Source organism: Corythoichthys intestinalis, chromosome 2 (genome assembly GCF_030265065.1).
Source record: "Corythoichthys intestinalis isolate RoL2023-P3 chromosome 2, ASM3026506v1, whole genome shotgun sequence".
In the NCBI taxonomy this organism is placed as follows: domain Eukaryota; kingdom Metazoa; phylum Chordata; class Actinopteri; order Syngnathiformes; family Syngnathidae; genus Corythoichthys; species Corythoichthys intestinalis.
Window position 1 is genome coordinate 45,557,080 of NC_080396.1, and position 12,680 is coordinate 45,569,759.

A 12,680-nucleotide genomic window follows, 5' to 3' on the forward strand; every position below is an offset into this window, starting at 1 on the left:
ATTAAAAAGATTGAAAAGGTTAATGCAAAATGCAGTAGAGTATGAGATTTTTTATTAATTCAATATTCATATTTATTTAGATGAAAAAATTAGGTAAATCATCACTGCTTATTTTCCTTAGCTTTTTCTTGCAGGTTAACATCCACTACGATAAAATCAACGACAAAATGGATATTTGACTTCAAGCGGCAAGTCTCTGCTTGCTCGTTATCACACTGATAAACCAGTGCCACTAGCTGAATGCAGAAGAGAAACCAGAGGATATTAAAAGAAAATTCATTTTCAAAAAGTTGGATAACCTCAGCTAGCCTTTTATCGAATATAGAATACTTTTTCAAGCAGGAGTTTAAATTCCCAATGCTATCCTTGTTGCTTATGACATGCAGTTACGCATTCTTTCCCACAGGGCAGAAAAAATCCGCAGGTTCACTGTAACTGGTAAACTGAGCGAGGCTAAAGAAAAACCATTTTTAATTTTTTGTGTCTTTCTTGCATTTCACGTGTAGCTTACTAGCTTTGTTTGTTTTTTGGTTGTGTTTTAAAGGCTGCCACTTTCATAACACTAACTTAAATGAATTTTTTTCAACAAATGGTAAAACCTTAATTTAATATTATGCAGTTTGATTGGTTGTTTTTATTTTGGATTGCCACTCAGCCATTTCATCTGGTTGTCATTTCTCTACTTGCAGCCTAACTGTCAGTATTTCTCTTAACCTTCGATTTCATTTTAGAGCTTGCTGACGTTAAATGAGTTTAAAATAGGGACACTGATTTGCCTATACAGTGCTCAACTTATGTTAGAATGCTCTTTTCCTTTAGAATCATGATTTTCTATGCGTACTCTACTGCAAAATACACAAATGTGTGCTCATGAGATTTGTACTTCCTGAAGTAAATTTTTTCTCTTAAAAAAAAAAAAATGCTTCTCTGACTCCACACCAATGTATGTCTAGCCGATTTTAGATAAAACGTTTGATAAATTTAATTTAATTTAGCATTTTTCTCTGCCCTTCTTCCCTCACCCTTTTGCTTTTAGCTGATTGGTAGGGGCCGATACGGTGCCGTCTATTGCGGCTCCCTAGATGAGCGACCTGTTGCCGTTAAGGTCTTTACTGCCGCTAACCGCCAGAACTTTCTGAACGAATGCTCCATATACCGGTTGCCACTACTCGAACACGACAACATCGCCTGCTTTGTGGCTGCCGATGAGCGGACAGGCCCAGAGGGGCGCACCGAGTACCTGCTGGTCATGGATTACTACCCACACGTAAGTTAAGTGATTCCCACGGGTGTATGGCAATCAGGGCAACATGCACTATTACTGTGGTTGAATGCAGTATCTGTGTCAAACCTACCTGTTTTTAGAATGTAAAGTGCACTTAAAATCTTTTATTTTTCCCTAATATTGGCAGTGCGCCTTATGTATCAGTCCTACTTGTGCTTAATGACTTTGAATCTATTTTGTTTGAATATTACAGCTAGCGTAGACAAATGACTAAAATTATTTCAGTTTGCAGTTTGATTATTTATAGTAGAACAAAGAAGTTACTTTATTTTTTAATAAAACATTTTACAATTAATTTATTTCAAAGTAGTAGAAGTAAAGTGTTAGTAGTTTTAATAGTTTAAAATACCGTATAGGCCCGAATATCTTTTTCAAGACTCAAGTTTGAAAAAAGACTTTTTGAACATCAAATTAATTTTTATAGAGAAAATAATTACAATACATCTGAAACAAATGATTATAACAATATATTTGAGAGAAAAAGCATGTTATTTTGCCTCATTCAAATCTTAATATCTGAACATTTAAATATGTAAACTAAAGTACAATCACATTCGTAAATGAATGGCTTCTGGTTTTTGAAATGTAAATAAACCAATTTATTGTGATAAAACAACAAAATTGCAATAACTGCATTAACTATCAAAGTGAAGTCTAGCTAACTGTAGTCTTGAAACAAATCTGAATAAGGAAAAACATGCAATAAATTAATGCAAACTGGTTAAACTTGAGAGTAGCTGAGATCTGTCATGACAGAAAATCGCTTCAATGATATCTGGTGTCATCTAGCGTCGTGAATGGGCATAACGTCTAGACCGCGAATATAAGACGACCCCCACTTTTTCAGTCTTATTTCAATGCAAAAAAAACACCGTCTTATATTCGGGCCAATAAGGTAGTTTAATTAGTAGTTTATTTGTACGTCCAAATTTAAAAATTTAGGACACTACACAAATTGTAAAAACTGAATGTAATGATTAACACATTTGCCAATTTGTTGTCAATGTAAAGTAGAAGCTTAAAATAAGCATAATTATTTGCTATAAGAATGAAACCTCTGCTATCACCTGGATGTTATGCATGTGACTCAGGGAAACCAGTATGTCACTTGGCCTTTGTCAATTAGTTATTTGAAGTGGCAAACAAAGACTCAGCATTTTTTCCCACTCGCACACGTCCAACACACACATCGCATATCCTCTTGTCAGAGCTCAAAAGCGATGCTGGTGATTGATTTGACGTTGCCGCATCATCACTCTCCATCTCTTACAACGGTGCCTCTTTTTCTTCATCCTACCTTTTCCTTCTCCAGGGATCGCTGAGCCGCTACCTGAGCGTTCAGGCCAATGACTGGGTCAACAGCTGCCGGCTTGCTCATTCCGTCACACATGGCTTGGCGCATCTGCACACAGTACTTGTCAAAGGAGGTGAGATGGCAATTTTTTTAGAAAACTATTCTGAAAGCCTTGTCTTTCAGTCAAAACCTTGAGATGATTTTTAGCTTGCACAGGACCAGTGTTGTCACAGATTACTTAAAAAGTAATTTAATTACTGATTACACCTCAAAAAAGTAATCTAGTTACTTTACTGATTACTTTATTATCAAAGTAAGTTACTTTAAAAGTAACTTATCACTTACTTTTTACCAATTTCTCTCCTTTTGCTGCCTCAGCATAAAAATGACAACAGAAAAATGTCATCACATGTAATTGAATTTTTCACATAAGGCTTAATCTTTGAGTTAGCGGGGGTTTAATTAGTCGATGGAGTTGATTTCAACCACCGTTGACTCGCGCTAGCTTAGCCACTCCGGAGCCCTGAAACTAACAAATAACTGACGAACTGCACGGAATTTGTTCAGATCAACTCCAACGACTAAATAAACCCCCGCTAACTCCAAGATAAGGCCTAATGTAAAAAATTCTGAACTTCCCCTTTAAAATAAAGACCTAGCTATTAGAATATTGTCTATAAAAGTTGCAAAGCAATAAAACAAACAACAAAAATTAATGAAATAAACAAGAATCCTACAACGTATGGGTCAAAATCATTTTTCGAGCACATCATGTGACTAGCACTTTATCTTTTGCTTTGCTTAGCCAAAACTACACCTGTGGATGCAAGATGGATATTTAGAATTTCTGTAAACCTAAGCTTTCAAACGCAACCAACAACTGAGCTTGAACAGTTTTATATATATGTGTATATACAGTATTGGCCAAAAGTTTGGCGACACCTCAAAGGTGGATACTTTGAAGAATGTAGAATATAAAACCTGTTTTCAGTTATTTCCCTTTTTTTTTGCCATTCCACATGTTGGTTCATAGTTGTGATGTATTCAGAAAAGATTTACAATAGTAGTGAAAATATATAAAACGCTAAAATGATGAGGTGTGTCCAAACTTTTGACTTTAGTTTCAGAGTCATCAACATGCTTTGCCCCCAGTCCCACAAAAGTAAAACTCCGCCTATGGTTACAAACACTAACAATAAAATGTGCATAAAGGCTGGTTACAAACTATAGAAATGCTGGCTGTCTTGTTACCGGTAGGCTTTGTTTCGAGTTTTGTCGCGTCGTGCTGTAATTCCAAGTGCTTCCTTGTTGAATTGGATGTAGAGTTTTTAGCGGCCGACAGTCTTTTTCAGCCAGCGCAAAGTTTGCAATGCACGAAGATATTTTTGTCATCTTTACTGGACAGAAATGTGAAGTAATGGCTGTATTTCCAGTGAGTAAAAGCAACCATTTGCGGTATATAGCCTGTCTTTCACTGTTAGCATTCTGACAAGGAAGCAGCTATGTTGTTGACAGCCGTGGGGCAGACAGCGCTCAAACAGCATGGTAATACACGTGAAAATCAGAATGACTGTGAATGCTCTGGTTTCGAATGAACGAACGTTCCCAGGCTGAATTGACTGGGCATCAAGCACTATCAATGCAGCCTTAGAGTTAACTGAGACACTGTTATGGTGGAAGATTTTGGTAGCAGCTTGTTTGTTCCTTTTTATTTTTTATTTTTAGACACTGACACCTTTTTAAAACGATATCTCGATTCTTGGCAGGAGCATATCGATAACCTTTTGGGATACAAAGTATCACGATATATCACCATTTCGATATTTTGTCACACCCCTAGTCTCCAGGGCACCAGACTGCGACCAAATGGTCACATGTTGCTACTGAAATTGAAGCCAGTGCGAGCATTTTTTTCATCTACGCACACATGCATGACCAGTAACATTGCTGTTTTTTTTTTGTTGCTGACAAACTCCTTAATGGTTAAATCCGCTTGTCGGCGGTCATGTCACGAGCTGGTTTGCCAAGTGAAAATACAACAGACGAAAACGAAGATGGAGGTGGGCGATGTGTGAAGCGGTCGCCGCTAGGGGAAAATTAAACCACAAAAGGGAACTAACTGCCTGGTACCCAAAGTCACACAGGCACGATCGCTTTCACTTTTGTGACTTTTTGGTAATGTCAAATTGTTGCCAGTTCCAAGAGAGCGAGACTCACAAAACGGGCACCCGTAGAGGCTCTGCCCGTCTTGGCCACTTTTACTGACACATCCCCCTGGTTGTCTCCGGTTGTGGTTTCCGCTTCCAGGAAATATAAGCAGCGCCACACCATGTTTCTACCCTGCCTACTGCCCGTAGTTATCTGGGATAGGCTCCTGCACCTCCGCGACCCTTGTGAGGAAAAAGCGGCATGGAAAATGAATTAATTAATTAATTTTCCAAGGGGTGAGAGCGCAACGGCGCAACGATCCCATCCCAAGTAACAGTGTTAGACTTTCTTTGTCGTTTTCGCATGATTTATTTCAATCACAACTCGGCAACTGCTTGTAAAGGCAGAGTGTGACCACGCTTTCCCTCCCGTGTGTTGCATTCAAATGCATTCACGAAAGAAACAGTGCTCACAAAACTGACTCTCTGACAATCTCGCAACAGAACATAAAATATAGTGTATACATATATATAAACACACAAACAGTATGGCTCTCGTAAAATCAGATTTTAAAATATGTTGGATGTTTTGGCTCTCTCGGTCAAAAAGGTTCCCGACCTCTGATTTAAAACCATGATGCTTTTTAAAACTTTTTTTCATATATATATTTATTTTTTGTCATAAATGGCACACTCCACATCCATGTTACAGCTGGGTCTCCCTAAAAAAAAAAATCCCATGTTTACCTAATCTCTAAGCAGTATATTGGTTGATGTCAAAACTGATGGAGAATAAAATAGATTAAGTTTGTAGTTTTTTGCATTTTTTATGAATTTATTGGTTAAACAGTGAAAATTAGAGGAAAACTTGTATGTCGATTTACAGTGTGCGCCCCTAAATCTTCTGCTTGCACCCCTAAAATCTTAGGTTATGGTCCACTGTGCTCCGAGTAAAAAATGTTAGTCTGGAGCTGTGGTCTTCGCATTACTGCATTGGGAGAAACACACGCATGTTTCCTGCGCAGCCAGGGCTATTTATAAAATTGCCTCTTGCTTGCACCCAAGTCATACACAATTGGGTAGAAGGATGATGTGAGTTGATATGAATATTCTTGCGGCTTAGTAAAATCACTCTTCGTAGGCAGAACTGACAACTGAGTTGAAACTCCTCAAGCCCTCCTCATTCATCTCAATCAGCAGGGGTACTCATCGCAGTAGCCAGTGAGGCTTACAAATAACAAGGTTGAGGGAGCAAAAGGCAGGTAGATGAGCAAGTGATGGGTGAAGATTTGGAAGGGGAAAAAAGAGTGTCCTGTTGTACTTGGAGCTCCGATCAGGCAAATCTCGGGATTCTGTCCTCCAAATGTCGCTCGTTGGCGCAGTAAGTTTGCGCAGGCAGAATACTAGTATATGTGGCAATATGTTCATAATCTTATTTTGGGAGCGTTGATAGAGGACACATTTTAGGAGTCTCTGGAAAGTACCATGTTTTGGAAGAATGTTAAGACTGGAGCAAGTTTTATAAAGGGATTTGCTTCAAGTATAATTCAGTACCAAATACAAACTAGTTCCTTGGCACACAAGTTTAACTGGTTTAGTGAGAAATCTGCTTCAACTACCTTCAGTAAAATGCGAGCTTTTATCTTTTTAATAAATAAAAATACCCCCCATTATAAAATTTTTGAATGTAACACAATGAAAGCAGTGCATGTATCAAACATGTTATCCATGTTTTAATGTGTTCATTTAATAGGGTGTGGTTATTAAATAATTTGACTCCAGTCATCTGGCACATGAGTCACATGAATGTCTGCTTTATCAGCTTTGTGTGTTTTGATTCTGTGTGTTTCTGTGTTCAGCTGTTTGTCCTGTGCAATAACCAAATTCTTATCAAATACTTCTTCCTTTCTTCTTTCAAAGATATGTACAAACCAGCGGTCTCACACAGGGACCTGAACAGTCGGAATATTCTTGTCAAGGCCGATGGCACCTGTGTGATAATCGATTTTGGCCTGTCCATGAAGCTGACGGGTAACAGGCCAGCACGCCACGGCGAAGAGGAAAACACTGCTATCAGTGAGGTGAGGAAAGACTTTAGTTACAGTTGCTCAGAGAGTTTAATTAAAGGGATGCATTGGCACATGGCAGTGAATATTCAAAATGTATTTTTGCGGGTTCCCATTCTTTACCCCTTTGTAGGTGGGCACCATCCGTTACATGGCGCCAGAGGTCTTGGAGGGAGCAGTGAATCTAAAGGACTGTGAGTCTGCGCTGAAGCAGGTGGACATGTACGCTCTGGGCTTGGTCTACTGGGAGATCTTCATGAGATGCACAGATCTTTTCCCCGGTGAGACTTAACACACACACACATTAATGGAAACTCATATTTTTTTTATATAGTAGGCGCATAAAACTGGTTCTTAAATTTCCCTTTCCTACTTCTAATGAACCTTTTCTAGGTGAATCTGTACCAGAGTACCAGATGGCATTCCAGGCGGAGGCCGGAAACCACCCGACGTTTGAGGACATGCAAGTGCTGGTGTCAAGGGAGAAACAGCGGCCCAAATTCCCAGAGGCCTGGAAAGAGAACAGCTTGGTATGTGTGTGTACAGGAGGGCAAGAGCAGAAGGGGAGCAACAGAAATGCCAGAAAGCAAAAATGTGTACAAAAAAAAAAACAAAAAACACTCTTGTGGCTGTAGAAAGTGTTTGCAAATGATGACCTCATGTCTCTTATCTTGCAGGCTGTCCGCTCTTTAAAAGAGACTATGAATGACTGCTGGGACCAGGATGCAGAGGCCCGCCTCACAGCCCAGTGTGCAGAGGAACGCCTGGCAGAGCTGCTCGTCATTTGGGACCGCTCCAAATCGGTCAGCCCCACGCTCAACCCCATGTCAACCACTCTGTATAATGAGAGGTAAACTTCTTAAGACTGTTCTTAACCTATTGAAATGTCTATTCAAAACCGCAATTACTTGCATTTTAATCTAGAAACCGTGTGACACCCAAGTCTGGCCAATATGCGGATCATTCCTCCACTTATATTGAAGAGCATGAAGGCGTGCCTAAAAACACACAGGGCGATACTTCAAGCTCTGCGGGTGGCAGAGTCGGAGGCGGAACCGGAGAGAGGAACAGGAACTCTATCAACCAAGAGCGTCAGCAACAAGCGAACGCCCGGCTGCCCAGCCCTGAGGCTAGCAGCACCAGCGGAGCTTGCCTGGGTCTAAGAGGGAGCCCCTCGGCCTCCACTACAACCACCACCATAATTTCTGAGTCTGAGGGGCCTGTGGCGGCACCAGCAGTGCCGGTCTGCCTTCACCTAACACAGGAAGACCTGGAGACCACCAAGCTTGACCCCAAAGAGGTGGACAAGAACCTGAAAGAAAGCTCAGATGAGAACCTGATGGAACACTCTCAAAAGCAGTTCTGCTCACCGGACCCTCTGAGCCCAGGCAGTTCAAGCTTGCTGTACCCCCTTATCAAGATGGCCACTGAGGCCTCGGGTACGTCGGAACCTGCTGCTCCAATGCCTCCCACAGTTTTCCCACTGCCTAAACAACAGAACCTGCCCAAAAGGCCATCAAGCTTGTCCTTGCGTAACAAGCCAGCTAAGAAGGAGCCATCATCCTCTTCACTCAGGTTCAAGTTCGGACGCTCGGGCAAGTCCAACCTACGGCAAGTGGAGGGTTCCAAGATTAACAGTGGTGCAGTAACAGGCCCCAACTTGGAGGTAGAAGCTCATCGAGGAGCAGGCATAAACAATATACCCGCTCTACGGGACGCACACACTAACAGCGGTGTAAATGGCGCCGTTAACGGTCACAATGGCAGCATTATCTCTTCCGTGGCCACTGGTGGAGATACGGGTTTTGGAGGGTCCGGTTTCATTCCGAGTGGAAACGGAGCGTTACGGTCTGATGACAGTCGTCTTAGCCTTGGCGTCATCACGGCCAGCCCTGACGAACACGAGCCTCTACTGAGCCGCGAGCAGCCAGATCCCGGGGACACGTCCTCGGGTGTGACCGCGCTCCGCTCCGCTCGACCCAACACCAACAATAACAATAGCAACACAGGCCATGGCCGGGGCGATGGCGACAGCGGAGGCGAGAGCGAAGGAGGCGGAGAGGAGGATTCGAGTATGGAAGGAGGGAGTGGAGCTCCGAACGGGCCACCAGGCGAAAGCGCGGGACCCGGCTCTGGTGTTTCAGACTTCCCGGTGACGGTCACCATGCGAGATGAGTCCCTGCTCAGACAGCCCAGAGTTCGCAGACCAGAGAGACCAAACTCCTTGGACCTGTCCTTCACTACACAAGACCTGGCCTCTTTAGGTGAGACAGCAACTGTTTACATTGTATGTCAGTGACTGTAAATTTATACAGTGGTATCTTGATTTATGAGTCAAACTTTAGATATTTCAGTCAATGGCAATGGCAACAATGACAGTCAAAAACCCCTTTCAGATATGACCTGAATTCTGATAATGTTCAGGCATTTTAGTCTTTACCGGCAGGCGGCATATCTGAAAGAGGGCAACCCGGATAAATTCCAGCTCACGGCTGTATATCTAAAAGTCGCGTTTACTGCAGGCCACATAACGTAGTAATGTTGCAGTACATTATGTCTAAAAGTGGCTATAGACAAAACTAGTAAACACAAAATTCTGTCTACAAATGATGACCTTTTCTTATGCTAATACAGGTTCAGTGTACATAGTTCACATTGGACAGCAGCAGCAAAAGCAGGCAGAAATTCTACCGTTCCGTCAACAGTAATCCATTCCTGATTGCAGGCGCCAGTTTGGGGCACCCCGACAGCGCTTTGGGCACCAGCGATAAGATCAAGAAGCGCGTCAAGACTCCATACTCCTTGAAGAAATGGCGGCCGACCACGTGGGTCATCTCCACAGACGCAAGGGGGCTCGAAGTCAACAACAACAACGGCTCTGGGCGGGGCCAAGGCCACAACCGGCCCAAGTCCACTTCGGCCATCTACCTGCGGGGTGGAGACTTGGTCGGTGAGCGCAACGACACACGCGTGTGAGCGCACCGGCATTCTGTTAAAGACTTGTTAAAGACTAAAGAAGAGAAAACCACTGAGGTTGTTTCTTTTTGTTTTGAGGGGTGTCAGATCAGAATAATCGAGAGAAGGCTACGGCGAATCGTGGCCTAATAGTCGAGTCCGATGTACAGTACAGTAATTAAGGTCTCGCTGCTGTGTGTCTATTCCGATGGCGTCATGTGCTTTAAACGCAATCCAAGCTATGCAGCGTTCTTTCCCCGCTTATCCATTTCCTTCACTGCAGCCGCTATCCCCTGTATGTTCGCTCCTCACACGCATACAAGTGTTTTCTTTCTACGTGCACTTTGAGCCGATGAGTTCGGCATTTGGTCCTGCTCTGCCTGTCGTGACCGCAACACGGCACGGAATTCAATCACGTGGTCTCGCTTTTTTGTTCCATTCAAGCACAAAGCCCTGTTGATAAGAAGAAATGGTCTTAAAAGACAGAAAAACTCATTTTTAATTGTATTTTTATTTGATTTTTTTGGTATGCAAGACCCGTTGTCGTGGACTTTCCATGTATTGTATCATCACACTATTTTACTTGTGCAATAGGATGTAGTTTATAGATGCTTTTCATATTTTGTTTTTAACCATCAATCATGTTTTAAATATGTCAATCTCCTTTGCACTTATGATTAGTCACAATCATCAACCTTGCCCTCCCAAACCCTGATTGAAGAGGGAAAAACAAATGACAATCCTTCTTTTTCCATCTCTGGGGATTCCTAATTGGGGCACCAACAATCAAACTCATCTGAGTGGTTGAGAACATTGCCCCCCCCCCCTTTCCACATAATCACACCATACATTTTATTGTTTGTGTAATGCTCACAATCGAAGGCTCTTGTCTAAGTGTCACACGTTATGTCCGACTTTGTCTATGTGACTGAATTTATAACCTGAGACTTCAAAAAAAAAATTGTCCTATTTCCACTTTTTGGAATTGTGCTGGAAATTTAAAAAGAAAAATAGTGACAGAATAACTCACCCTTTTAAAAGCACGTTGAATATTTGTACGTCTACTTGTCACATTGCTTAATGTGTGAATGGGTCGTTCTACAGTATGTACGGTATGTGTGTGTGTTTCTTTGAGTAATTTGTTTGCCTGGAGTCCAGCGCTGTACATTCAATGTTTGCTGTAACCATTCTCTATTCCCAGCGCCACTTCAGGATCAATTAAAAAAAGATCGCATTTAAGTTTTTGTAATCTGTAATTTGTATGCAAGAAAAAACAAATATTGCATTTATTTGCATATTTTTATGGGATTCTGTGTTGCATTCAATGGACATGGATGACCTTGGATTCCATTGCTTCACGTTTGCTTGATACAATTTCCATAAACCTTTTAAGACTATGGAAGAAAAAAAATCTCAATAAATGTATGAAAACTTGTTTTTTGTCTTTTTGGGTTGGGTGAAGTTTGGGAAATATTTTGTTGTAGCCAACAGAAATTTAAAAAATGGCTCAACCCCTTATAACACCAATATGTTGCAGAACAGTGCTGGCCAAACGTATTGGCACCACTGCAGTTCTGTCAGATAATGCTCAATTTCTCCCAGAAAATGATTGCAATTACAAATGCTTTGGTAGTAATATCTTCATTGATTTTACTTGCAATGGAAAAAAAGGGAATGGGGGAAAAATCATTATCATTTTACACAAAACTCCAAAAATGGGCTGGACAAAGTGGTGCTTCTCCAATTTGTGTAATTAATAGCACCTGTTTCTTAACTGTGGCACATAATAGGTGGTGGCAATAACTAAATCACACTTGCAGCCAGTTAAAATGGATTAAAGTTGACTCTGTGTCCTTGCGTGTACCACATTGGTCTTCTTTCTTTTCTCCATGCTCAAAGAACTCTCTGAGGACTTAAGAAGCAAAACTGTGAGGAAGCATAGGCAATCTCAAGGCTACATGTTCATCTCCAAAGACCTGAATGTCCCTGTGTCTACCATGCACAGCGTCATCAATAAGTGTAAAGCCCCTGGCACTGTGGCAAACCTCCCTAGATGTGGACAGAAAAGAAAAATTGACGAGAGATTTCAACGAAAGATTGTGCGGATGGTGGATAAAGAACATCGACTAACGTCCAAACAAGTTCAAGCTGTCCTGCAGTCCGAGGGTACAACAATGTCAACCCGTACTATCCGTCGGCGTCTGAATGAAAAGGGACTCTCTGGTAGGATACCCAGGAAGACTCCACTTCTGACCCAGAGACATAAGAAAGCTAGGCTGGAGTTTGCCAAAACTTACCTGAGGAAGTCAAAAACGTTTTGGAAGAATGTTCTCTTGTCAGATGAGACAAAAGTAGAGCTTTTTGGGAAAAGGCATAAACTTAGAGTTTACACGGAAAAAAAACAAGGCCTTCAAAGAAAAGAACACGGTCCCTACTGTTAAACATGGTGGCAGTTCCCTGAAGTTTTGAGGTTGCTTTACTGCCTCTGGCACTGGACTGCTTGACTGTGTGCATGGCATTATGAAGTCTGAAGACGAACAACAAATTTTGCAGCATAATGTAGGGCCCAGTGTGAGAAAGCTGGGTCTATCTCAGAGGTCATGGACCTTCCATCAGGACAATGACCCAAAACACACTTCAAAAAGCACTAGAAAATGGTTTGAGAGAAAGAACTGGAGACTTCTAAAGTGGCCAGCAATGAGTCCAGATCGGAATCCCATAGAAAACCTGAGCAATTGAAAATGTCAGTTTGGAGAAGGCACCCTTCAGATCTCAGAGACCTGGAGCAGTTGACTAAAAAAAAAAAAAAAGGTCTACAATTCCAGCAAAGCATTGTAAGAAATTCATTGATGGATAGGCCTACCGGAAGCTATTGTTCACAATTATTTCGTCTAAAGGTTGTGCTACCAAGGCTTAGGGTGTCAATACTTTTG

General features: G+C 41.7%; 1 protein-coding gene across 2 annotated transcripts in view; it reads left to right on the top strand.

Moving 5' to 3' along the window:
* Positions 1–11,168, top strand: part of LOC130907278 (bone morphogenetic protein receptor type-2-like) — a 70,178-nt gene extending 59,010 nt beyond the window's left edge. The window contains exons 6-13 of one of the 2 annotated variants that reach the window (XM_057822173.1): positions 1,037–1,267; positions 2,598–2,712; positions 6,647–6,807; positions 6,926–7,073; positions 7,186–7,322; positions 7,470–7,642; positions 7,717–9,056; positions 9,518–11,167. In XM_057822173.1, coding sequence (XP_057678156.1) covers positions 1,037–1,267; positions 2,598–2,712; positions 6,647–6,807; positions 6,926–7,073; positions 7,186–7,322; positions 7,470–7,642; positions 7,717–9,056; positions 9,518–9,768 — 2,556 coding nt within the window. In that variant the 3' untranslated portion in view covers positions 9,769–11,167. Of the gene's footprint in view, positions 1–1,036; positions 1,268–2,597; positions 2,713–6,646; positions 6,808–6,925; positions 7,074–7,185; positions 7,323–7,469; positions 7,643–7,716; positions 9,057–9,517 lie in introns of both variants that reach the window. The other variant, XM_057822168.1, reaches the window with a different exon arrangement.
* Positions 11,169–12,680: the final 1,512 nt, after the last annotated feature.